The 26336-nt window shown below is 37.0% G+C and overlaps 1 protein-coding gene across 1 annotated transcript; it reads right to left on the bottom strand.

Moving 5' to 3' along the window:
• Positions 1–10902: 10902 nt before the first annotated feature.
• Positions 10903–16364, bottom strand: LOC104607086 (GDSL esterase/lipase At1g09390-like). Its single transcript, XM_010272589.3, has 5 exons — positions 16045–16364; positions 14418–14603; positions 12202–12359; positions 11346–11616; positions 10903–11199 (listed from the first exon to the last, which is right to left on the bottom strand). The coding sequence occupies exons 1-5, from the start codon at positions 16304–16306 to the stop codon at positions 10964–10966; spliced, it is 1113 nt and encodes a 370-aa protein (XP_010270891.1). The 5' UTR covers positions 16307–16364; the 3' UTR covers positions 10903–10963.
• Positions 16365–26336: the final 9972 nt, after the last annotated feature.

Raw genomic sequence — 26336 nt, 5'->3', positions numbered from 1 at the left:
TACATGGATGAGCCTTTCTTTTCACCATAGCTTAATAATGGTCTACAATCGGACGTTTTCAGTGCTTTTGTCTGGCTCTAAGATATTTGGATGGTTCCCCTAAATCGAGACCGGATCTTCTCTTCACAGTTACATTCCACCATGCATCGGGAACATCTCCCTTACTTATATATTAGTATTTACGGGAGATGTTCTCAATGCATAATGAGATGTGCTTGTGAGGCCGGTGTGAGGAGCAGATCTCAAGTCTCTCAAATTGAGTTCGGATTTGTTCTTCACAAAGGGTGTCTCACACCGACTTGTATTTATTAGGGTAAATTATAAAAACCCCATTGTATTATGAGGATCTTTATTGCAAATTGAAGTATAAGGAGTCTTTGTCACAAATTGAATTATAGGAGTCTTTATTGCTGACCCTATAGTAAAAGGGGGTCTTTGTAATTTATCTTATTCATTATTCATGGGGAGTTGTTCTTAATACATGGTGGGATGTGGTTGTGAGGCACACTCTGAGGAGCAGATCCCAATTCCCTCAAATCCCTGAAACTATTTAAATAGCCCTTGATAAAGAATATTACATTGCTAAAACCTCCCCTAGAGTTTGATAATTGCAATTACCTCCCTTTGAAACAGTTGTAAACCCTTCCACTCATTTTTCCATATTGATTTATTTTCCAAATTTATTCTTCATATCAATGTTCAAAGGCATCTACTTACAAATTTACAAATGTGTGAGGTGATTACAATTATCGAATTTGAGGAGAGGTTTCAACAACGATCATAAACTTAAAGCTTATGTTTGTTTGCAATGTAAATGACAGATCAATGTTATATTACACTCTGGTTTGGAGTGTAATTAAACATTGAAAATCAATGTAAAACCAATGATTAAAGTATCAAGTAGTGTATCAAATGATTCAGATACAAAAAAAAAGCATACGATTTGAAAACGCATGGATTTGAACGAAAAAATGTGGAGACACTTAGATACGCTAGAGGAATGCATATAAATTTCATAAATATATTAATTATACATAATTTAACGTTGAAGTAGCCACAAATAATAAATAAATGCATATAAACTGCATTATATTTAATATACCGAGATGCATAGATATCATACAATTTTATTTGATAATGCATCAATCAAGAGTCCAAGACATATTATTTAGATTTTTACAAATTAAAACATACGAAAAAAGCCATTATTATTTTATTTTCTGTTAAAATCCAAGGTGCAAAACATATGCAACTATTATATTTGAATTATATAAATTATTTTCTATTTTACTAATTTTTATTTTTAACATTAACAAAAGTTGACTAAAAAATTAAATCTCAAATGTTTGGTAAACAACATTTTTACTTTTTGTAAGAAAGTAAATATATTATTATAAATTATACATTAATATATCAATTAACAATTTATAAAAATATATAACCTTAAAATAAAATATATCAAATCTATTAAACTTTAAAAGATGCATACCATATGCAAATTCATAATTCTTAATTAATAAACTAATTATTTCATTATTAACATTTTTTAAAATAAAAAACAAATTTTTGATATAAATATATAAGTGGATTTGATAGATTCAAATTATATTATGTTTTTGAATTATGTGCTTTGCATGTGACAAATTTTGTGATGAAGATGATAATATATAATATATTTCCAAAATTTTTTACAACTTTTTATATTTTTATGTTTATAAAAATTATTCTTATTTATTACACTTATTATGATTCACTAATATACAAATATGCCCAAATGCTTTCTACATAGATTATATATATTTTTTATCTTTAATATTTTCACAGGGATCGAAACACCTGATACACATGTTTTACTGTTGGTGCTTATTGGGTGCATCAATACTTGAACCATGCTTGGATCAAATCCTGACTTAACGTCAAGCTGCATAAGTGGTCTTTTTGCACCCGAAATAATGCTGCGGTGGCTTCAAGCATCATGAAAATGCCCAAGGAGTTATTGTAGAACCCAAAGATCAGTTTTATTGTCTCTGCAATTAATGCTCTGGATCATAGCAACCGGCTTGAGTAGCTTATTTTATGTACTCGTCATGTTATTAAATAAATCTTACGAAGAGGTTACGTACCAGTTATTTATTGTGATTTTAATATTCAATTGTGATGATGAGCGATTTGGGTTATGTTTGGTTTAATTTTCATTCTTTTTTTATTCTTATCCAAAATGAAATTCTAAAATGGATAAGAATGGATAAAAATAGATAGAATGAGAAAATATTGCTATGAATTTAAATATTTTTTTCCTAAAAATGAATTCTTTTTAGACTAATAAGTGTCCTATGTAAAAGTACTTTTGTAAAAGTGCTTTTATAAAAGTACTTTTTTCATAGAAGTTCTTTCATAAAAGTACTTTTGCAAAAGTTCTTTTGTAAAAGCACTTATAAAAGTGCTTTCGTGTAAAAGTACTTTTATAAAAGTGTTTTCATAAAAGTGCTTTTATTAAAGCACTTTCATGCTTTCGTAAAAGTATTTCCACGGTAGTCCGCTAGTAAACATTTATGGCAACAACTTTATAGGCAGAGTTTCTCCAAAGAATGAAAATGAGCAAGATGGGACATGATTGTTTTTGATGCTGTAAGCTACCTCAATTTTTATGGTGTGGGCTGATTTTTCATTCTAAAAAGAATGTGGCCCATTGTTACGGTTCAAAGCAGGCTTAGCCTTGCCTACGCTTGGCAGGCTTACGTTAGGGACATGCCCGTCATTTTCGCTTGTAAGATTTTTGGGAGAACTGATGTCATCTTCTGGCAGACCACCAAAAGCTTAACGTACTCTTTGAGGAGGGGTGGTCGACCTCCTTGGGTGCCTAACCTTGGCACTCCTAGACCTTCATCCCCTTGCGGGGTGGCCCTGGTTAACAGCCAGCATGGCTACCAGGGTTCCTCATGGGCGCACACTTGCTCATGGGGACAGTGTTGGACCGGCACTGCGCTACCAATACTCAAGGGAGGCTTGGCATGCGGGCCTGGCTCAAGCATGTCCCTTCACCTCGCCAGCCCCTTGCCCAAGCTGATTGAGCTATCCCGTTGCCCCTAGTGCACGGGTGTGTTCCGGCCCAAGCGGTTGCCTATCATCATAGCACACAGGTGCCTGTCATCATCGGCATACAGGAGACCCCTCACATCGGTGCCAAGTCACCTCATCGGCGCATGGTCGCCTTGCATTATGGTTGTCCCCCTTTAGCACGAAAGCAGCGCCTCCCATGGATCGGTCTAAACCAGGAGAGTGCCCCGACCATTGGACTTGAGGTCATGATCCAGTGCTACTGACTTTGGTGGAGCCATCCCTTCGGGCAACTCCTAGCCTCTAAGCGCATAAAGGCTTGTCCTGGCCTGCCTTGACCAGGACGCCGCACGGGTTTCTTCCGCTGTAGAACTACCCCCGTGACACCATGGCAAGAATTTTGTAACCAAATACTCTAATGTTATTCATTCTTGCTCATTCTTGCCCAGAATGAGCAAGAATTAAAAGAATGAGGCACAGAGCAGTGAACCAAACATGGCCTTGGTAGTTTGTTGCTGGTAGACCTGTTCATGGGCCGGGCCGGGCTTTGATAAAAATACTTTTGTAAAAGTGCTTGTGATTTCATAAAAATACTTTGATAAAAATACTTTCATAAGTGTTTTTGTAAAAGTACTTTTATAAAAGTACTTTTTCCATAGTTCTTTCATAAAAGTACTTTTGCAAAAGTTCTTTTATAAAAGCACCTTATAAAAGTGCTTTCGTGTAAACGTACTTTTATAAAAGTGTTTTCATAAAAGTGCTTTTATTTCGTAAAAGTACTTCCATGGTAGTCCGCTAGTAAACATTTATGGCAACAATTTTATAGGTAGAGTTTCTCCAAAGAGTGAAAATGAGCAAGATGGAGCATGATTGTTTTTCATGTTACAGGCTACCTCAATTTTTATGCTGTGGGCTGATTTTTCATTCTAAAAAGAATGTGGCCCATGTCAAGAATTTTGTAACCAAATACTCTAATGTTATTCATTCTTGCTCATTCATGCCCAGAATGAGCTAGAATTAAAAGAATGAGGCCCAGAGCAGTGAACCAAACATGGCCTTGGTAGCTTCCTGTTGGTAGACTTGTTCATGGGTCGAGCCGGGCTTTCACTCTGTATTAATAGATTTTTCTAAGGCCCGAGCCCGAGCTCGGCCCGACCATCGGGACTACAACTTGGGCCCGAGCCTGACACTCATAAAAAGCCCGAAGCCTGGGCCTGAGCCTGAAATTTAGCCCATACTGTTACTACTACTGAAGCGGCTGAATAGAGAGAGAGAGAGAGAGAGAGAGAGAGAGAGAGAAATTATAAAGAAAAGAATAAAAAATGTATATATTAAATTATAAATATATATTTCAATAAATACTATATTATTTATATATTTTATATAATATATAAAATACATATTATATATTTTATAAAATATATAATGTTGATTCGGGCTGGGCCGGGCTTTTTTGAAAAATTTCGAGCCTGGCCCGAAACACAATTGGGCTTATTGTGTTAGGCCCGAGGTCAGGCCCGCAGGCCTAATTACATGACCAAGCCCGATCGGGGTGCAGGCCGGGCCATTGGGCTACCCGGCCCATGAACAGGTCTACCTATTGGCAAGTGATTCGAATGCTGAGCTAGACAATTCTTATTTGGAAGGTGACTCGGATGCCAAGCTGAATAATGATTGACAAGCTATATAGTCTACTGGGGTGACCTGCAAAGAGATAGTGTTAGAGTGCTTGGGCTGCTTTACCCAGGGTGGGCACTCCGATGCTTAAGTAAACAAATCAGAGATTTTTGAGAGAGCTAAAAATGAGAGAGTTAGAGAGCCGCGAGAACTAAATTGTGCATACCTTCTGAGGTTGGAAATGAGACCTTCATATAGGCATAAGGAACCAAGAGCTTCTTGTAACGTGTTCGAGATTCCTAGAAAACCGCATCTGCCATGTTCGAAGGAGAGGGATAAAGTCTATTCAATCAACTCTGATGCAGATGATACAACAAAACGAGTGTAACGGTTGAGCGTCATGGTCCTAGAGAAGTCGGAAACAATAACTTGCTTAAGGAAGAGGTCGGCAAGCACATCTCGCAGGTCACCACCTGGACCTCAGTCAGGTCAACAAGTCCTCGAGGACAGGGGCAGAACTAGGAATTTTTTATGAGGGGGGCCAAAACTTATGGATGGGCCATAGGGGGGCCAACCATTGGGTGAAAAGTGAGGGGAAGGAACAAACTTACATATAAAAATGTATTGAGTGTGCAAATTTCTGGACCATAGGGGGGCCATGGCTCCCTTGGGTCCCCCTAGCTTTGCCCCTGCTCGAGGAGGTTGCTCCTCACACCGACGCCCCTTGGATTGGTAACGATGAGGTACTACAGGCCAGCCTTGGACGAGGTGCTGCTAGCCGCTTTGCCGAGTTGTTTGAGTTGTGTACGTGGTCGCTAGCTAGGTTTCCATTAGGTCGGCAGAGGTACATTGCCAGGTCTCTAGTAGGTTGGCGGAGCTAGGTTGCCAGGTCACCGAAGGTAGATCGCCAGTTAGGTCACCATTAAGTCGGTGGAAGTAGGTCGCCAGTTGGAACTCCATCATTTTAGCTAAGGCAAGTCATCACCTACGTGGTGTCGAGGTGTCATCCAGCTATTCTGAGATGCCACATGTCATGATGTCAGTGGATGGCCAAATCTGTCATCATCAAATTGGTTTCTGGAGCATTTGGTACAAATGAATACATTTTGTTGTTTCTTGTAGGTTAGACATGGATCAGAAGAGAGATTGGTAATTCAGAGTGGAGTGAATCACCTCAGAAACATTAGATCTTCACATGTATCCTGATAATAGTTTGATAAGGTAAGCTGATGTGGTAATAGGAAGGATTTGCTTTTGATGTAAAATGTTTTGTTGTCTGATAGTAGTTTAGTGGTACCACTAAACTAACGGTGGTTCTTTTGAAAGTTGTTTCTCTTGTCTTTTTTATATCAGTAACTCGTAGGTTTTACTACAACTATTAGTGTATACAGTAGTTTACAAAGGTATACAATTTCTATGTAATACAGTAAAGCATTTCTTTTGGAGCTGGTCCATTGCTACTCCTTTACTTTTCAAAGTGTTAGAGAATATCAACATATTCAAGGACCTAACCTAACAGTTTAAGCTTTTAGGTTGAATGGTTCTTTGAGATGGTATCAGAGCCATTTTGACCCAACATAAGGTATGAGTGGGCCTGTGCTTATTCACGCTTCAAGACCAATGGGCTTAATTTCGTGTAAGGGGGAGTGTTAGAGAATATCAACCTATTCAAGGACCTTATCTAACAACTTAAACTTTTAGGTTGAATGGTTCTTTTTCAATGATTTTATCAAAGAACATGGATCTGACCTAAGAAAGCACACTAAATCATAAAACCATGTTGTGAATAGGTGATAGTAATTAATTGTATAAATACTCTCAAGATAATCTTCATCTGGTAGCAATGATGCTTATGCATATGCTTGACCAAATATACAAAAACTAATAAGGTATATTAATAATCACAAAATATACCTCTTAATTTTTAATGAAGAAAATGTCTATTCAACCAAGCAAGAGTTCCAGCCAAACTCCAAACCAACGAGGCTGCATGGATGACAAACTAGAATTACGAATCCGGATTTGCATAGAGCGCATCTCAGTTATGCATTAAAAACATCTCCCATACTTGTATATTATCATTCATGAGAGATGTAATTCACAGTTAACAAATGCCTATCAGCTTTCTCTCTCTCTCAGTGGGGGAGGAGGAGGCCACTTTGCTACTTTTACCTGTGATACTTTTGGGATAATGTGAAAGTTTTAGGCTTTATATTAAATTCAAGAAAGATTTTGCTCAAACTTAACAGGGAGATATAGAGGGAGAAATTCAATTCCAACCAAACCTAATAGAGATGTTTGGCCCAGCTCGAATCCACCCCTACTTTTAGACCCAAATGTCTTCTTGCTCAAGTTACAATAATTTGGATTTCCTCTTCACAGAATTGATTGTGCATGAAAAACATTTTTCTGTGAATAAAAACATACTTGTATGGAGAAATTCCTAATGTGCAGCTGCATGAGTTATGAAGTGGGTCTCAGAACCAATTCTGTGAAGAGTAAATCCAAACTCGAACTATGGAGGGTACAATGTCTCATAAACACCTTTAGACAAAGGTATATGACCCCAGTAACGTCTTTTGGATCTAAAGGTCTTTTTTGAAATGCCAGTGAGATTGTCTTTTTGCTCATGTCCTGCAATTATACCGAAAGCCTAATGAAACTTCAACTTCTTAACCTTTTGTAGTTATTCTCTGAAAATTCCAGTGAAAATTGAAGTCTTCTAAAACCAAAGGAATAATAGGTTTGTATATGCTGCACCTGCCATTAGTCTCGTAATAATTAGATGCGCCATACTGTGTTAAGGAATTAAAAGAGTTGTTAAGAAATTAAAACACTCTCATCCTCTCATCTCAACTCTCACACGTTGGGTGACTCTTGGACTCTTAAAGTTAGGGTTCTCTTGTAGGGATTCAAGCAAGAAGAAGTTGAGAAGTTGTTGTGTGCAAAGTTTATGCCATCATTCATTTTCAAGAAGGATTTCGAGAGTTATTGTTCGTTCTTTCTTTAAAGTGAAAAGATTTATTCTTATTTTATTATATGTAAAATACCATTTTGGTGAAAATTTGAGTTTGAGCAAGAGGAGTATCCTCTAAAGCCCTGTTCGCTTTTCGGTAAGTTACTTACCCGGGTAAGTGTTTCCAAGGAAGGATTTATCTGGGTGCATTTATCCATGTTCTTTTATTTTTCATGTAAATAAGGCAATGACCATTTTAGTCATAAAAATCTATTATTAAAAGGGACATTTTTGTCCCATTCAAGTGTTGGCAATTTTCCCCCAGGTGGGTAAGTTATTTATCCACTTAGGAAATGGGTATCACTTACTCGGGTAAGTAGTACAATAAACTTTCCCTAATCCCCACATAAATCTGAAAAAAAAAGAAACATGAGATTCTTGATCAATGGGAACCAAAATCCAATTGACTAACTGAACTTTCCCCCCTCTCAAAATCTAGAAAAAGAATGCTCCCTAATTGTTGCTAGAGTAGAACACGTTATAATCTCATTGTTGTTGTTAGTAGAGATTTTTCTAAGTTGGTGCCTTGTGGTTTTTTCTCTTCACAATAGAGAAGTTTTCCATGCTACAAATTGGTGTTGTGTGTTTGTTTCTTCTTGCTTTGATGCTGCTCAACTATCTGTTGTTTATTGTTATTGCTATTTTGAGTTTGATTGAGATTTGAGTTGGCTTGGAACATGCCTTTTCGCACTTAGGTTGTGTAGTGTGAAACAGGGTACTACGACTCTAGGATACTGTGTTTTATCACTATAACACAATGTATTCTCAAGGCAAAAATAGAGTATTTGAAGGTGATGCGCAAGTTTATTCTCAAATTGTTTGCAAGTGTTTTGTTAAGCATTTTATTGTATTTTTTGGATCCTTCATGTTTGACCCGATTATCCCATTAATAATTGGGACAGTTTTAGGTCTATGATATTATCCCTATTAATAATTAATTTGGGTCTGGATCAGGCTATTCCAAACCAGACCAATTTGTTCACAGCCCTATTTTGGTTAGAAATGGGATGTTATCGGCTCTTCTTATCTATGTGAGCTCCTCAAAATTCTCAAACGTAGCCCTATCATTCCTAATTACGACAACCTTTACACATTTTAATACCCAACATTATAGTGACCTATACAATTTATTCGTGAATAAACGAAAATTATTGCAAAAAATGAAGAAAAAAGAAAATTAGAGGTTTGACTCTTTTTAAATTTTATTTATATTTTCCTGAATTTGCATGATTTTAGGAATTTTGTAAAATTATTTTAGGCTCAGTTCGGAAGGAGTACAAATGCAAAACTTTATATTTTGTATTATTTTGTATGTATTTGTATGTTTTGTATGTTTTGTATGTTTTGTATTATTTTAGGCTCAATTTGTATGTTTTGTATTATTTGTACTTTTTTCAAACTGAGCCTTGAGAACTTTCCTTCAACTTTCTAACTTTATGTCTTATATTATTTTGTATGTATGTGTATCTATGGTCTTTCCAAATTGAGCCTTACGAACTTTCTTTCAACTTTCTATTTATCTCTATATGAAAAAAAAATGCATAGCCTTGTTAAGCATAAAAAGCGTAAGAGCTACTACTTCTAGACTAGACATCAAAAAAAGAAGGTGGCCACTTAATGGTTAAGTTTGCTCAAATTTCTTTTAGTTTTACTTAATCGGTGGGACACCTCAGCTTGCTCAAATTTCTCTTTGTATATGTTTGGCATCTATGTTGCAAATACAATACCGTTTTTTTAGAAAATGGGGCTGCTGATGTGTGGGTTGAAAGCACCGTTTTCTGAGAAAATGGTGTATTTTTTCTGTTTGCAAACGTTTTTGCCAGGTAGGATGTTTCTTAGAGCAATAGCAACACTTTTTGTTTGGTACCAGGGCTCCATGTTTGTTTTCAGCACTGGTACCTATTATAGGAAGTCCACGTCATTGCCACATCACGTCCTCGTTGGCAGCAACGAGCTGCAATATGAAAAAAATGCCAAATTCGATGTTGCTCCAAACCATGCCTTCTTGATTTCCAAGACATGGCTGGAGCACCATTTTTTTATGGAAAAGCGGTTCCAAAGAAACAAGCGTTTCCTGGAGCACTATTTTTTTCTGACATGACGCTAATGTGTCATTGTTTTCTGGAGCAATGACATCGATGCCAAACATACACTTTGTTCTCTCATGAAGCTTCATAGATGCTCAAATTTCTATACAAGTTCCAATGGCATATATGATAAATAAAAGTATCTGTATTGTTTACACTCATTAAATTTGAATGCTTAAACTCACCACCATATAAAATGGAAAATGTAGAAAGGATTTCATTTTAGGATTTGGAGAGAAATCAATTCATTTCCAATCTTAAGTAAAAATCTAAAATGGTTTAGTTTTAGATGAAAACTTTCTATGCTAGCTCAGAATGTCATGACATGAAAAGTTAAATATAAAATGTTTCCATTTCATGTGGCATTGGAGCTCTTAGTGTGAATGATTATTGGATGAGCTTGTGAAACTTTTTATGACTAAAATACCTTTATTTTAGAACTTGCCTTCTCTATAATTATGATGACAAAAATGTAATTTGAACTATTACCTTTTACCTCATCCAACCCCCTCATTAAGTCGCATATTTAAGATATTAACTCCAATGCTCTTTCATGAAATCCTATATTTAAAATATTATTATTTCTTACCAATAAACTCTACAAACTAGATATGTATGATGTATCCAATACTTCTAACATTATAAAACCCATGCTTTGTAGAATCAATTCGAAAATGAAATTATTTTTACGTCCATGTGGCGGATAAGCAATTCAACCATTTGGGCCAACCCATAATATCAAAATTAGATAATAATTTTTTAAAATTAAATATAAATAAATATAAAAATATTAATATTGGGATTCCACCATTGAATTGCTCACCCGCCACATGGATGTAAAAATAATTTCATTTTCGAATTGATTTTACAAAACATGGGTTTTATATTGTTAGAAGTATTGGATACATCATACATATCTAGTTTGTAGAATTTATTGGTAAGAAATAATAATATTTTAAATATAAGATTTCATGAGAGAGCACTGGAGTTAATATCTCAAATATGAGACTTAATAAAGAGGTTGAATGAAGTAAAAAGTAATAGTTTAAATTACATTTTTATCCTCATAATTATAGTAAAGACAAATTCTAAAATAAGGGTATTTTGCCTTCATTTCAAAAACAATTGCATAATAGTTGTTTTTATTGATAAAGAGAGAGAAGATGATTCAATTGATGTGGATGATTTATGAGGTGTGACAAAAGTAATCGAATTTGAGGTTAGGTATAGAATAATTGGCGGAGAGTATTTTGGATGCAACTATTTCATTTGCAGCTTCAGTGTAGTGTGTGCCATCCCAGCTTATGTATTTTGATCCTTCCTCACAGATGTTGTAGCCAGTTTGACCGCATGTCACGTTAGGGTTGAAGTTGTATGGTGGCCCACCATAGCCACAGCAAACCATCAATGGATGCTGAAAACCTGTATATGTATATATAAATTAATTACATTGGGTGGTTTAATTTAGAAAAATAAAAAAAAAATCATAAAATTTGTGTTTGTTTTGAAAAAGCAAAAAAAAAAAAAAAAAAAAAAAAAGAGAGAGTGAGAGAGAATGAATAGCTCACCATATTTGGTGGAATTGGCGATGAGATCGTACTTGATGGAATAAATATCTACGTAGACAATGGTGGCATTCTTCATTTGGGATCTCAGTTCTTCACAAAGAGCTCTTAAGCCTTCATTAAAGACTTTTGCAGCATCGTTAGGAGACTGAAGGCAACCATACGGATCCAGGCCACTGACGTTTCTGCTTGTTATGGAAAGCATTTGTGGCAAACATCCCAAGGGACCCGTATTGTGTATCCAAAAATTCTTTCCACCATGTAGATAAATACTCTGCATTTCATTGAAATTAATACTATAGAGAGAAGAATTGAATAATCATGAATAAATCAAGGTTTTAGAAACTAGACCCTATTTTTGGGATTGGTTCTCGAGTGGAATGGTTCCATAATCTGATTTGAATAAATGGTCTGTTTTGATTTAAAAAATAATTAAAATAAAAAATGGTCAAAAATCATTATCTAGGTCGATGGATCAATTGCCCAGGTCAGCGGGTCATTGACCAAATCAATGGTTTTTGGCCCAGAAATGATTTTAGAGTGAAACAGAACCCGTTGTCTGGCCAATTCCTGGGTCAACCAGTCCAACCATCCACTTCAGTCTGATTTTCTTATCCATGGAATAAATAAATGGGTTCACTATGATATCAAAAAGATGTATTCGAAAAACATCTGACTAATCAACTGGAATAAAAAACGTGATAGTCAATCAGATATTATTTATCAAAATTCATGTGTGGGTTTTGACTGATCAAAACTCTTATGATACCATATCTTTCTGGCATTATAAATATTTTCTAAATAAATTATCAAGAGAAATAAAGATAGAGGCTAAAAGATATATGTATGAATTACTCACCCAAATGGCACTTTTAATTTCCTCAAGAAAAGAAGGAATCCTCTTGATGATTTCTGCATAAGAGAGGTAAGTGAATGAAGCGACTAGATCATTCTGTCCGATGTCCAATGTGTAGAGTGCATTCCGGAACCCCTCTTCATCCACCAAACCTCTTGAACCTAAATCAAATTTCATGGATGGAGAGCTACTTAGACGGCCCGTTTTCATTATATATATATAGTTGAGACGATGGTAGGAACAAGCCAAAAATAATTAATGATAGTATAGGACCTATCACCATTAATAATCTTTTGTTTTCTTTTACGCACCAGCAGGCAAGATCAATTCATAAATGCTCAGCATAAAATCAGGAAAAACAAAAAGGATCAAACAAATCAACCATGAAAATACAGACCAACTGTTGAACAAAAGAAGAAACACGATAACGAGTTATATTATTCTTAAACTAAAGGAAATGCATATTTTTTTTTTCAAGAAAAAGAAAGCTTTATTGATGCATCAGGAACAAAAATCACTCTACATACCAGCAAAATTAACTCTTATTCTTCCTTATCGACCTTCGAATTTGGACCATCTTTTAGACATTTTTAAATTTATAATTCTTTTACTATTCTCTATCACCCACTCTGTATTTAAGTCATTATTTTCCTTTGAAACATCACTGATCAATCCTTACTTTTGTGGTTAACATTCTTCGCATGACTGTTTACGGTTTAAGGTTCAAAAAATCGATACTTATCGACCTATACGTATTATATCGGGAGCTCTCCGATATGCCCCTACAGAGGGTGCATCGGAATTCTGACTGATTCAGAGACAGAGGAGCCTTAAACCACCCCCTGAGCTGGTTTTGAAAAAAAATATAATACAATTAAAAAAACAGTATCGATACCGTCTGAAATGCCCTTACCAGCGTATCAAGTATATCGATATTTAGAACTTCCCACCACTTAGTAGTTGTTTTTCTTTTTAAATATTAAATCTTTTAATGACTTGTCATTGTGGGCTTTTCCAATTTCTAAATAAACTATGTGAATGGGGTCATCATCTTAGGATATCAGGAATGCATACCCATTTCTCCTAACAAAAAAAAAAGGATAAGCATCATTTCCTTCAAATGAGGCCAGTGTTGTAAGACTTGGACCAGATTGAAAACTGGAATGCTCAATTAGTCACAGTTTTACTAGTTAGCCGGGCGTAGTGAGTTCAAATCAGTCCCCCACAACGTCCCACAGCACATCCTTGCCATGTGTTTAGAATATCTCCTGATGATAATACCAGGAATAATGATGTCATCATTGAAAGATGTTTCCAATACACAATGGAGATGTGCTGTGGAACGTTGTGGGGGCAGTCTTATTGGGGCTGATTCGGCCTCCGCCGTAGCCCATTCAACTTGTGAAAACCATCATTTAACATATTTGAACAAGACCTAGAATATAAGGATGTCAATAGGTTGAGTTAAATGGTAAATCCAACCTGTCCCAACCCTATAAGATTGGGTTAGGGTCAAGTTTATTTGGGTGTATGGTTGGGGTTAGGGTTTTATTTTTTTTATTCCAAACTGGGTTTCATGTTTTGCTGGCCCATCCTGCTAGGTCTTAAATTCATAATACCCTACATATATAGAGGGTAATATTCTTGCAATTTGGTTTGATTTGTTTTGGAAGAATGACTGATCAGTCGAAGTCAGAATTTTATAACCCATGGTACAGGGGGATGAATCCTGACTGTGAATTGATGCCTAATTCATGGGCAGGATGTGATTTATATGAGAGGCTACTATGGGGTTCTGTCATTCAGAATTCTGCATTAGGTTGCAGAGTATTTAACCCATTTCTTTTCATGTTTGTCTGTTTTTCTTCCTTTATCATGCAAGATGTGACACCTTAAAACCCATAGACCAAATTTCAAATTAAATTTCTTATTCTTAGATTTTCAAAATGTATTATAAAAAAATACAATTGAAAGACTGCATACCGAACCCGTTAAAAACCCTAGAAATGCTGAAGTCCTAACTATTCCTAACCTTTATGGTTCGACCGTCTGGTCTGATTTGAGTCATACAACAGTATTAATTGGATGAAGCCATTATTATGTTTTACTTGTCACAGCCACAGCCACACAAATTAAGCATTCATACTCAATGCCTTGATAGCCGACACCATATAGTTGGGACTTGTGATAAAGCCTAGATGATGATGATGACGACTTACCTTGTGATAGAAGTTGGAGGGAGCGAGCTTGAAACCGAAGGAATTGCAGAACTTGAATGTCCAGAGAAAAAGGAACAAATTTAGGTAGAGTTGACGAGCCACTTATTGCAAAGTTCGCACCATTTCTGAAATTGGGCTCTAATGATTCCAGGTACGGGGTCAAGTAACTCATATTCAAGCTTTCACCTGAAGAAACAATAATGAATTTGAAATATATTAATTCTGCAGTGAATCCTTTTAACCATTATCAACTAAATAATGAAACAATATTCTTTCTTTAATTTCTATATGAAGATCTTCATTGCAATTGTCGTGAGCACTAAGTACTCTAGTCCCCAAATCAACTCCATTGCTCCTGAGTCCTGACCAGGCAATAACCAAGCCGAGTCAAAAGTACTGGTCAACCATCTAAGTAGAAGTGTCAATTGGGTACTGAATTTGGTCCAATTCAATCCAATCCAATATGAATTCATTAGATCAGGTCCAATTTAATTTAATAAATATTTTGGATCGATCCAATTTAATGTCTAGACCGTTCAATCTGTTCAAATTTGTTTTAATTTAGATTGGTTTCAATTTAAATCCGGTCCATTAACATTTATATTCTTATCTTATATCAATGGACCAGATATTACATCAATCCAACCCAACCCAATAAAAATTCATAACAAATGGATCAGTATCTGGATCTGGTCCAATTCAATATGTCTTATTCGTCCAATCCGTCTAGATTGGTTTTGGATTGGACAACACGCTTATCTATAAGAAATGAATAGTCAGTCATTGTTTTTTAGTGTCGGTGACTCGATCGGCGTGGTGCATGGATCATGGATGGGTGGCCAAATTGCTGAAAGAGCCAAAGAACTGCGGCCCACATTGTTTCCTGCTTTACTTGATATAGCAACTGTTTTTTCGATATCTAGCTCATGACTTTGTTCCTCAGAAGAGATGTCTCATTTCACTGGGAGGCCCACTAATTAACAAACAGGAGAGAGGACGAGGAGCTAGTGTAGCAGAGCATCAACTTTGAACACTGAACACAACTATCGAGTCACCGGATATCTACTTGAGGTTGAAGGCTGAGCCATGCCGTTATATGACAGTAAATTAAAGAAATTGTATATATCAAAGTACAGGATATTGGTAGCTAGCTAAACAGGTTGCTGCAAATTAAAGAAAACCATCAAACATAAAAGATATCAGGATTTGTTTTTTGTGTAAATACGGTGGATTGAGTATAATTTTATATTAAAAATTGATACAACTTCATTCATTCTAGAGTTTTACAATGTAAATAAAACATCAATATGAACAATGTAAATATTTATATCGATAATCACACTTTTTATTTTACAATGGTTCGTCACTCATTTAAACTAATCGGTGTTGAAATCCATCAATGTATTTTTATATCGATAAATATTTACACCAAAGACAAACACAACCTTAATAACTAAGGCTTGGGCTCTAAATAATGCAAGAATAGACGATAGATAATTCCCAAGAAATAAAGCCATGATCAGCTGGATATATGAGAGGAGAGAAATTGATCACCCACGCATAGCAAGAAACTGATCGAAATTGAATACCATTTGAGGAGAGGAAGATGGGAATCAGTACAACTTACAAAGGAAATCAATCACTAACCGCCCGTCGCTTAATCGGTTAGAGGATCCATGGAAGAAGGTTCGGCCATTGGGTGGGCGGATGGGGAGACCCAGTCCGACAGCAAATCCACCGGTATCCGAGTTTGAATCACCGAAGTTTAAAACAACCGGGTTCCGGCCGTTGCACTGAGAATGAGCAAAGAGAGGAAGAAAGATGACAGGAAATGAAAGAAATATCAAGTACTGATGAAGAAGAAGAGAGGCACCTCCTTTATGACCCATGACTTCTCTCCCTCGTAGTAAACCCAGAAGCCCTTATAAGCCTTTTATAATAAGGAAAAGCAACACTGCGTTACTTAATTACCATGCAGTTTCAGAAGGATAATTAAATATTATTGAGAATGAACAATAAAACAAGGATCGGATTTGATCTGGGGGTCCATAAGCCAAATGGACTGGTGTCAGCTAAAGCGACATAAAAACAAGCGAAGGAATGGGGTGAGATTAATACAGCTCCTAGTCCTCGTTGGAGACAACTCTGAAAAATTAATAAAATTAAAGTACCCACTACTGTTCTGTTGTGGGATTTTGTAGAATTGTGCAAGATGTGAAATAATAGAGACGAGCTGTAAGGAGTACAAACAAGCTAAGCTGTATCAACTTTAGACTAGAGGGCCATCAACCATCATGGAAACTATAAGATGCAACTGTGCAAGGTGGCAGGTTCTAAATTCTAATAACTAGCTTACATCCGATACCGAATCAGCTCCCCACAATGTCCCACAATACATCTCCGCCATATATTGGGAACATCTATACCGGGTATTATTATCGGGAAATGTTTTCAATACACGGTGAGAATGTACTGGAACGTTGTGGGGGGTTGATTTGAACTCCTTACATCCATGCTCTGAACTCTGGAATACATGGAAATCTAGAAACCAAGAAAAAATAGTCAATTAACATACGTAAATACATCCTCAGTGAGCTGAGTTAGTAAGATAAGACTAGTAGAATTCTTTGGCCAAATAATAGTTGGTTCATAAAACCAAGGGGCAGGGTGGATGGATGACCAAATGGATTAATTTGAACCAAAAGAGTGTTGATAATACAATTTATTTAATTATTTATTTTGTAAGCCAACAGGCTCCAGTATAGTGATGGTTCGTATTACTCCGAAGGTCTAGAGAGAATGGATGCGGTTGCTAAGGAATGAGAGGAGAGAGAATGTTAACAGAACAAATTTCTATTATAGAAAGCTCGAACATTCCAGAAAATCAGGCTGGCAACCCAAAGACATTCACCATGTGTTTTTTTCCCTAAAGACCTCATCGCATCTGTTTTATACATGTGATTTGACGAGTTAAGAATAAATGAGATAATTTTTTTTTTCTTCTGTGCAAACTATGCTTTGCCGTTTTCTGTGAATTTTATACTGTTTTATATGGTATCAGAGCCATTTTGGGCTTTTGTATCTTGTTCTTCCGTCTGGATTTCTTGCAATGGAGTTGAACTTGCACACCTCAGATAATGTAGGGACTCTATTGGTGTCTTGTCCACTCAATGGAGATACCTACCCAACCTGGCAGCATGCGATGAGAAATGCCTTAAGAGCCAAGAACAATTATTGTTTTGTTGATGGTTCACACTGTCGAAGTCCGATGTAGGGTCATTGTAAGAACCGCTTTGGATTAAATGCAATTTGATGGTCATTTCTTGGATTTTCAATTCATTGGCACATGAACTCCATGACAGTTTTGTCTATGCAGACATGGCCAGTGAAATCTGGAAAGAAGTTGAAGAGAGGTTCTTGCAGAAGAATGCGCCAAGAACCTACCAGCTTAAGAAAAAACCTTGCAAAACTACAACAAGGAAGTCTATCGGTGGCAGCCTACTTCACCAAATTGAAAGCCCTATGAGACGAGCTCTAAATGTTGGTTGTTGTACCTAAATGCACTTGTGGAACAACTAAACAATTTGTGGTCATGCGAGAAGATGAGAAGCTGCATAAGTTTCTCATGGGACTTAATAATGTCTTCAACAATGTTAGATCCAATTTTCTTGGATCGGATCTTGTGCCAAACATCAATAGGGCATACGCTCTTGTAGTCCAGGAAGAGAAACACTCTGTCGTCGTCAACACACCGACCAATATAGATATTGATGCCAGAGCATCACTCTTTGCAAATTTTTTCAAGAACCGTTCGATGTCTAATACCCAAACTAAGCCTAAGGTGAAGTGTGAACACTACAAGAAACATAGGCATACACGAGATCGTTACTTTGAACTTGTCGGATATCCACCAAACTGAAACAAAGGTAAAACACAAGCACAGGGCAAAGGAACAAAAGCCGCATTTGCTTCAGTCAGTGCACAGAATGATGAAGCATCCCCCATACAAGGATTAAACCTGTAATAAGAGAATCGGCTTATGGCTCTCATAACACCAGATAACATCGCGGCCAATGCCTCTGGTAAGGCTCTCGTTACCTTTCCCAATCAACCTTCATGGATAGCGGAGCTTCAGATCATATGGTCTTGATCTGAAACTCCTTACTATTCACAATGTATTGGCCCAACCTAAGCTATTTCGCTTGCCCAATGGAGTAGTTTTGCAAGCTACACATCAAGGGTGAGTTATGCTAATCCCCGATATTACTATTCATGAGGTTCTCCATATCCTTGGTTTCAACTACAATTTGATCTCTATTAACAAATCAACTAATCAATTGCAATGTATTGCCCTTTTCTTGCCAACTAGTTGTCTAATTCAGGACCCAATGTCAAAGAAAGTGATTGGAATGGGTGAAGCATTGAACAAAATTTACCACTTTACTGTTGAAACTCCATGTTCCTCTGCTTTAATTGCTCATAGTGAAGTTACTGGTAATACATGGCACAAGCACTTGGGTCATGCTTCTCGACATTCTCTTTCATTAGTTCATGGCATTTCTACTCTTCCTACAGGATTGCCATGTGACACTTGTCATCGTGCAAAGCAGTCGTGTATGCCATTTCCCATAAGCAACTCTTGAGAAACGAAACTATTTCATCTAGTTCATGTTGACATCTGGGGCGGTTATTCTATTTATAGTGGTGCACGATATTTTCTTACCATAGTAGATGACTTTTTTTGTAGCACTTGGTTGTATTTGATGCATAGTCAAGCTCAAGTTCTTTACTATTTTTCTCAGTTCTGCAATATGGTCAAAACACAATTTCAATGTTCTGTACAAGTCATGTAGACAGATAATAGATTGAAATTTTTACACATCCCATGAAAAGCTTTTTGCTACAACAAGGAAATGTTCATCAACATTGTTGCGTTGACACACCGCAACAAAATGGTGTAGTCGAACGCAATCATAGACGTTTGCTTAAAATAGCTCGTGCACTTCGCTTCCAAGCAAGCCACCCTCTTTCTTTTTGGGGAGAGCGTGTGACTATAGCGACATATTTGATCAATTACCTCCCAACTCAAGTACTCGGGGGCAAGATACCTTTCGAGTTGTTGTTTAATCGACCACCAACATATGAACATATTTGTGTATTCGGTTGCTTGGTCTATTCCAAAAACCACAATTATACCCACAACAAGTTTACCGCTCGTGCAATCAAAGGAGTACTTGTCGGATATCCATTTGGATAAAATGCTTACAAAATATTTGAATTGGATTCTCGACAAATCTTCACCTCACGTGATGTTGTCTTCCATGAAAATCTTTTCCCAGTCATACTGAATGAATCAATACCTTTCACCAATTCAGGGTTGGTTATACCACTTCTGACAACATTGATTGCCTTCCACATGATGAGCAAACGGTTCAGCCCAGTCTGACTCAACCTAACTCAGTCTAACCCAATATGGTTCATCCTAATCATGGCATAGCTAACATAACTCGCCCTCATCTACAACAAAAAACTCTGGCATGTAAGAATGACTCGGATTGTGGCCCTCAATAATGGCCATAATTTAGGTCATTACCATTTTAAGGATCCCAACGTTAGTTTGTTGGGAATGAGTTGGAAACCTTCCACAATCACCCCCTAATTGTAGGGGTGTGTTTAAATTTGATTTTTAATGTCAAATTTAATTGAATGGTGGAGAAAATTTAGGAGAGGTGATGGGATTTGGAGAGAGTTTTTTGTCAACTAAATTGGAAAGCTCATGATAGGATGAACTAATTAAGAGGTGAGAAGAAAAATGAAAGGGAACGTTCAAGGAGGCCCCTATCACTATCACTTTCTTGAACGTGAAAGCTCTAGAGGAGTTAGACTTGAGAGGAGAAAGAGATACTTGAAAAAGAAAAAAAAAACTCCATACTTGTGCATAGAGGGCGTACGAGAGATCTGTTCTTTGTTGATTAAGAACGTGAATGCAGGATCACTGATTTGGTTGGATCTCTCATCAAACAATAAATCAATTTCGTGATTATGGTTATTGGAGGAGGTAAGATAATTTTCTGTATTTGTTTGCTTATTCTGATAAATAGAAACAGAGTTATATGTATCGGACTGGTTCTCATTTGAACCATATCCGATCATCCTTGGTATTTCTGAGATCTGGACAATTAGGTTCAAATCCTTTTAATACTATTGGTTTTCAAGTGGTATTAGAGCCGGTCCTACCAGACCATAGCTCATCTTTTATCTCTTACTGCTGGTATGTAACCTAGTTATCATGGCTGCATTAGGATTCACTCTTGTCGCTGGTAGTCAAACCTTTTGTGTTATTAATTACTTTAAATTTGTTGTCGTCTGGACCCTATGTTAATGGGCCAGTTAAATCCACCATTAACATAGTTATATTTCAGTTGAATCCCTTTTGTAAATTGTTGCCTTGTGACTATGAATTCATTTCTTTTAGCCTTGACCGGTTACCATATCTGAACATGTGTAGAGTGTCGTAGTGTTTTTCCATAGTGATTTCAGCACAATCAGCCAACAGCCCATGTGGGCTGATAGTGAATGGCCGAACCTGGAATGTCATATTGGGGCACATGGGAGTTCCAATAGATCTTTGATATGGTCTGAATTGACCAACCAGATCTGTAACTCATTATCTTACCGAAAAGCTCTGGTTTGTGCATTAGACTGAAAAGATAATAATATTAATATGGTTATTAAGGAATCCCATAAGATGTTTCAGATCAAACTGAATCAGTTATTGCAATTTTTCTAGTGCTGAAATTAGTATTGGGGAAAAACACTATAAACTTTTACATGTGACGTGGGTGCAGCCATGATGTAACCTTTTAAATTAGTTTTATGATCAATATTACTTTATTTAATTTGTTTGGGCCTGTTGAAACTGCTATCTTGACTGAATATGTATCAACCCAACAAATTAGTTTGTGTTATGGTTTTGAGCCCTTGTGGTTGTTGGCTTTGACGCATAGAAACCTGGTGGGCCTTGATTAAAATTGGGCACTTATCACTGATGTTGTAATATGCACTGGTTTACACCAGTAGTGGGTCCGGTTCAGTAATGGACCGCACTAGTCATTCAAGGGCAACCTTAACCTCAGGAGAATGTTAAAGGGGCCCGATTCTAATCAGCCTATTATGGTACAAAATATGCAGATTTCTTCTAACCTAGGTGTATCCAAAGCAACCTAGGTGATTCACTACTATGACAAGCATGCCAATTAGATATTGTTTGTGTGGGCCCAAGGTAAACAAACTTAATCTAATTGTTTGGGTATGAATAGTTCCAGATGCCCAAAGGTATGAGACAATTCACATCCAAACAACGCAATTGGTTGAATGCCCAAAGGTAAAAACCTAAATGCGTTTTGTTGGTGACATGTAATCCTGATCGGGACTTCTAATATATTACAGCTCCTATTGATATGCTTGATTTGAACTCCATTCCCCTTTTAGAGGGAGACAATTTCCCAGAATGGAAGGAGACTCTTCTCATAAATCTAGGTTGGAGAGACCTAGTTCTCGCATTGCGGGTAAAAGATAAGCCCGTTGTCACTGATGAGTCATCTCCAACTATAGCGACTCTCCTAACAAACTGGGAAAAGTCTAACCGTATCTGCAACATGATCATGAAAGCCCGCATAAGTAGAAATATAAGAGGTGCTATTCTTGACAAAGAAACAATTTGCCAATACCTTGCGGCTATAGAAGAACAGTTTGTGGCATCCGAGAAAATATTATCACAAACTCTCTTGAATAAGTTGGTGAGCATGAAATTCAACCAATCCAAATCAATCAGGAAACACATCCTTGAGATGAAAGACGTGAGCGACAAATTAAACAACCTAGGAGTAACCGTCACTGACTCTTTTTGCATCACTTTCATCATCAACTCTCTTCCAATCGAGTATGGGCCATTCAAAGTGTCTTATAACACACAAAAGGAAACATGGAGTTTTAACCAACTCCTCACAATGTAGGAAACCGTCAATCTTGTAACAAAAGGTGATAAGAATAAGAAGGGTCCTGCAACAAAAGGAAAGGGTCGTAAATTGGCTAAAGGCAAGGGTAAAACTGAGCCCACTTGTTGTTTCTTTTGTAAGAAGAATGACCACTTCAGAAGTGACTGTACTCGCTTCAAAGGTTGGTTAGAAAAGAAGAAAGCTCAGAAAGGAAAAGATGATACAGGTACTAATTTTTCCCTTGTGTGTGAATCAAATTTTGTTAAAACTCTCCTTAACTCTTTGTGGATTGACTCGGGTGCATCAACCTATATTGTAAACACCTTGCAGGGCCTTCAAAGGGCAAGGAAACCTAGTCTGAATGAGCACTTCATCATCTATCTCGGAAATGGAAATAAAGTAGTTGTTTCAAGCTGTAGGAGACATAGAGTTATCTCTTTCTACTGGTTTAAATTTACTTTTGAATAATGTTGTGTTTGTTCCTGGTTTCTCCAGAAACTTCATTTCTGTTTCCAGACTTGCACTTAGTGGTTTTAAATTGGTTTTTAGTGGTTTTAAATTTGAAATTCACAAATCAAATAAACTAATTGGTTTTGGTAGCTTACAAGATAATCTATATAGACTAGACTGCTCATCAGACCTAGAAAATCTAGTTTCTTATACGATAAGTGTTAAGAAAATTCCACTGAAGAGAGCTCATTGTCTCTATGGCATAGGAGATTGGGTCATATTTCAATTGACCGCCTCAAAAGGTTGGTAAATGATGGGATTTTACAGCCCATGAACTTTGAGGACTTCCCCACTTGTATAGACTGCATAAAGGGAAAGCAAACTATCAAGAGGGGAAAAAATGCCACTAGAAGCAACACAAAGTTGGAGTTGATTCACACAGATATATGTGGACCATTACCTTACAAGCATTTAAGATTTTTAAGAATGAAGTAGAAAAACATACCAGATATCAAATTGAGGTTGTACGGTCTAACCGAGGGGGTGAGTACTATGGAAGGTACACAAAGGTGGGTCAAAACCCTGGACCCTTTGATTGTTCCTAAGAGAGCAAGGCATCATCACTTAGTACACCATGCCCAGTTCTCTAAACCAAAATGGAATTATAGAAAGGAGAAACCAAACACTCATGAAAATGGTGAGAACTATGATGAGTAATTCCATCTTGCCCACAAGTCTATGGGGAGAAGCACTAAAAACTGTCGTGTAGATTTTAAAGAGGGTGCCCACTAAGGCAATTTCTAAGACTCCTTATGAGTTATGGGTTGGAAAGAAGACCAGTTTAAACCATGTACATGTATGGAGGTTGTAATGTAGAGGTGAGGGTGTATAATCCTCATTTAGGAAAATTGGACCCCAGAACTCTAAGTGGCCACTTTGTGGGATACACTGAGATATCAAAAGGATACAAGTTCTATTGTCCAAACAATACACCAAAGCTTGTGGAGGCAAGAAATGCAAGGTTCCTAGAGGATAACTTGGCAAATGGGAGTGGAACTCCAACAAACCTTGAGTTCAAAGAAGTCAATACAATGGTTAGGCACTCTTGTACTGTTTTGCCTACAAACTCTACTGAAGTACAAGAAGAACAACAACCTATAATAGAACAACCTATTGTGGTTGAATCACCTATCATTGCCCCTGAACAGCCTGATCTTGAAAGTCAGGATGAAGTGCAGGAGGTCCCATTTGTGCCAAGGAGATCCATTAAAATTAGACGAAGCACTGCATCCTCAAACTAAATTTACCTCTAGGAATCAGATTTTGGTGTAGATCTCTTCGAAGATCCACTAACGTTCAAAGATGCCATGGATAGCCCTAACTCCGCCTTTTGGTTTGATGCCATGAAGAGTGAGATTGACTCTATGACTACCAATGGTGTTTGGGGTCTTGTGCAACAACCAGCGGGTGTTAAAATTGTTCCATGCAAATGGATATTCAAAACAAAGAGAGTACTTAAAGGTGAAATTGAGAGGTATAAGGCTAGACTAGTAGTAAAAGGGTATGATACTGAAAAGGGAGTAGACTATAATGAGACTTTCTCTCCTGTCTCTAAGAAAGATTCATTTAGAATCATTATGGCATTGGTGGCTCAATATGATATGGAGTTGCACCAGATGGATGTTAAGACTACATTCCTAAATGGGGAACTTGAGGAAAAAATCTACATGACGCAACCAAAAGGATTCACCGCAAAGGGTAGAGAACACACGGTATGTAGGTTAAATAAGTCTATATATGGCTTGAAACAAGCATCCCACTAGTGGTATTACAAGTTTCACAGTGCAATTACCTCATTTGGTTATAAAAAGAATGTTGTGGATCAATGTATATACCTCAAGGTTAGTGGGACATATTTTGTCCAGCTAATTTTGTATGTTGATGACATTCTGATTGCCAGCAAAAACATGGGCTAACTATACCAAACTGAGGAATTTCTTACACAAAAATTTGACATGAAGGACATTGGAGAAGCATCCCATGTTCTAGGAATTGAGATCCAACGAGATAGAGCCCATAAAGTGTTGGGTTTATCCCAAAGGGCATATATTCAAAGGGTCTTGGAAAGGTTTAGTATGGGACACTGTACACCAAGTGTAGTGCCAATTAATAAAGGGGATAAGTTTAGCATCGAGAGTAGTCCTCAAACAGAATATAAAAATGAGGATATGAACAAATTCCCCTATGCATCAGTTATAGGAAGTCTGATGTATACATAAGTTTTCACAAGACCAGACATTGCATTTGCAATGGGAGTACTGGGTAGGTTCCAATGTAACCCAGGAAGGAAACACTAGAAGGCTAATAAAAAGGTGTTTAGATATCTATAAGGAACAAAAGAATTTGTTCTCACATATAGAAGAGGGGACAATTTGGAGCTATTGGGGTAAATTGATTCCGACTGTGGAGGATGATGCCCTGATACTAGAAAGTCAACGTTAGGATATGTATTTCTGCTAGCAGGGGGAGTTGTGTCTTGGAGAAGCTCAAAACAGAAGCTGAGAACATCCTCCACCATGGAAGCAGAATTTATAAGGTGTCATGATGCAACTGCTTGTGCATTGTGGCTGAAGAACTTCATTGCTGGTTTGGGAGCTTTGGTGCTCGATTGTGTTGATAGACCAATACGACTATTTTATGACAATGTTGCAGCTGCATTCTTCCCAAAGAACAATAAAAATAGCAGTCAAAGCAAGTACATAGATTTAGAGTACTTAGTTGTGAGGGATAAAATTCAAGAGTAGAAGATTACTATTGAATATATTGGAACTGATAGAATGATTGACCCCATGATTAAGGGGTTGTCCCCAAAAGCATTTTTGAATCATGTAAAAGACATGGGAGTAGTTAGCTCAATTCTTTGATTTGGATTCTTGACAAATCTTCACCTCATGTGATGTTGTCTTCTAATTCAGGGCTGATTATACCATTGTCCACTTCCGACAACATTGATTGCCTTCCACATGATGAGCAAACGGTTCAGCCCAGTCTGACTCAGCCTAACTCAGTCCAACCTAATATGGTTCATCCTAATCATGGCATAGCTAACATAACTCGCCCTCATCAACAACAAAAAACTCTAGCATGCAAGAATGACTCAGATTGTGGCCCTCAATAGTGGCCATAATCTAGGTCATTACCATTTTAAGCATCCCAACGTTAGCTTGTTGGGAATGAGTTGGAAACCTTTCACAATCATCCCATAATTGTAGGGGTGTGTTTAAATTTGATTTTTAATTTCAAATTTAATTGAATGGTGGAGAAAATTTAGGAGAGGTGATGGGATTTGAAGAGATTTTCTTGTCAACTAAATTGGAAAGCTCATTGATAGGATGAACTAATTAAGAGGTGAGAAAAAAATGAAAGGAAAGTTTTCTCCTTGAGTCTAGCTAATGAGCTTATTCATAAGGGA

The sequence above is a fragment of the Nelumbo nucifera genome, chromosome 3 (genome assembly GCF_055504915.1).
Source record: "Nelumbo nucifera cultivar China Antique chromosome 3, China Antique-T2T, whole genome shotgun sequence".
NCBI lineage: Eukaryota > Viridiplantae > Streptophyta > Magnoliopsida > Proteales > Nelumbonaceae > Nelumbo > Nelumbo nucifera.
This window is presented reverse-complemented; position numbering and strand designations above follow the sequence as displayed.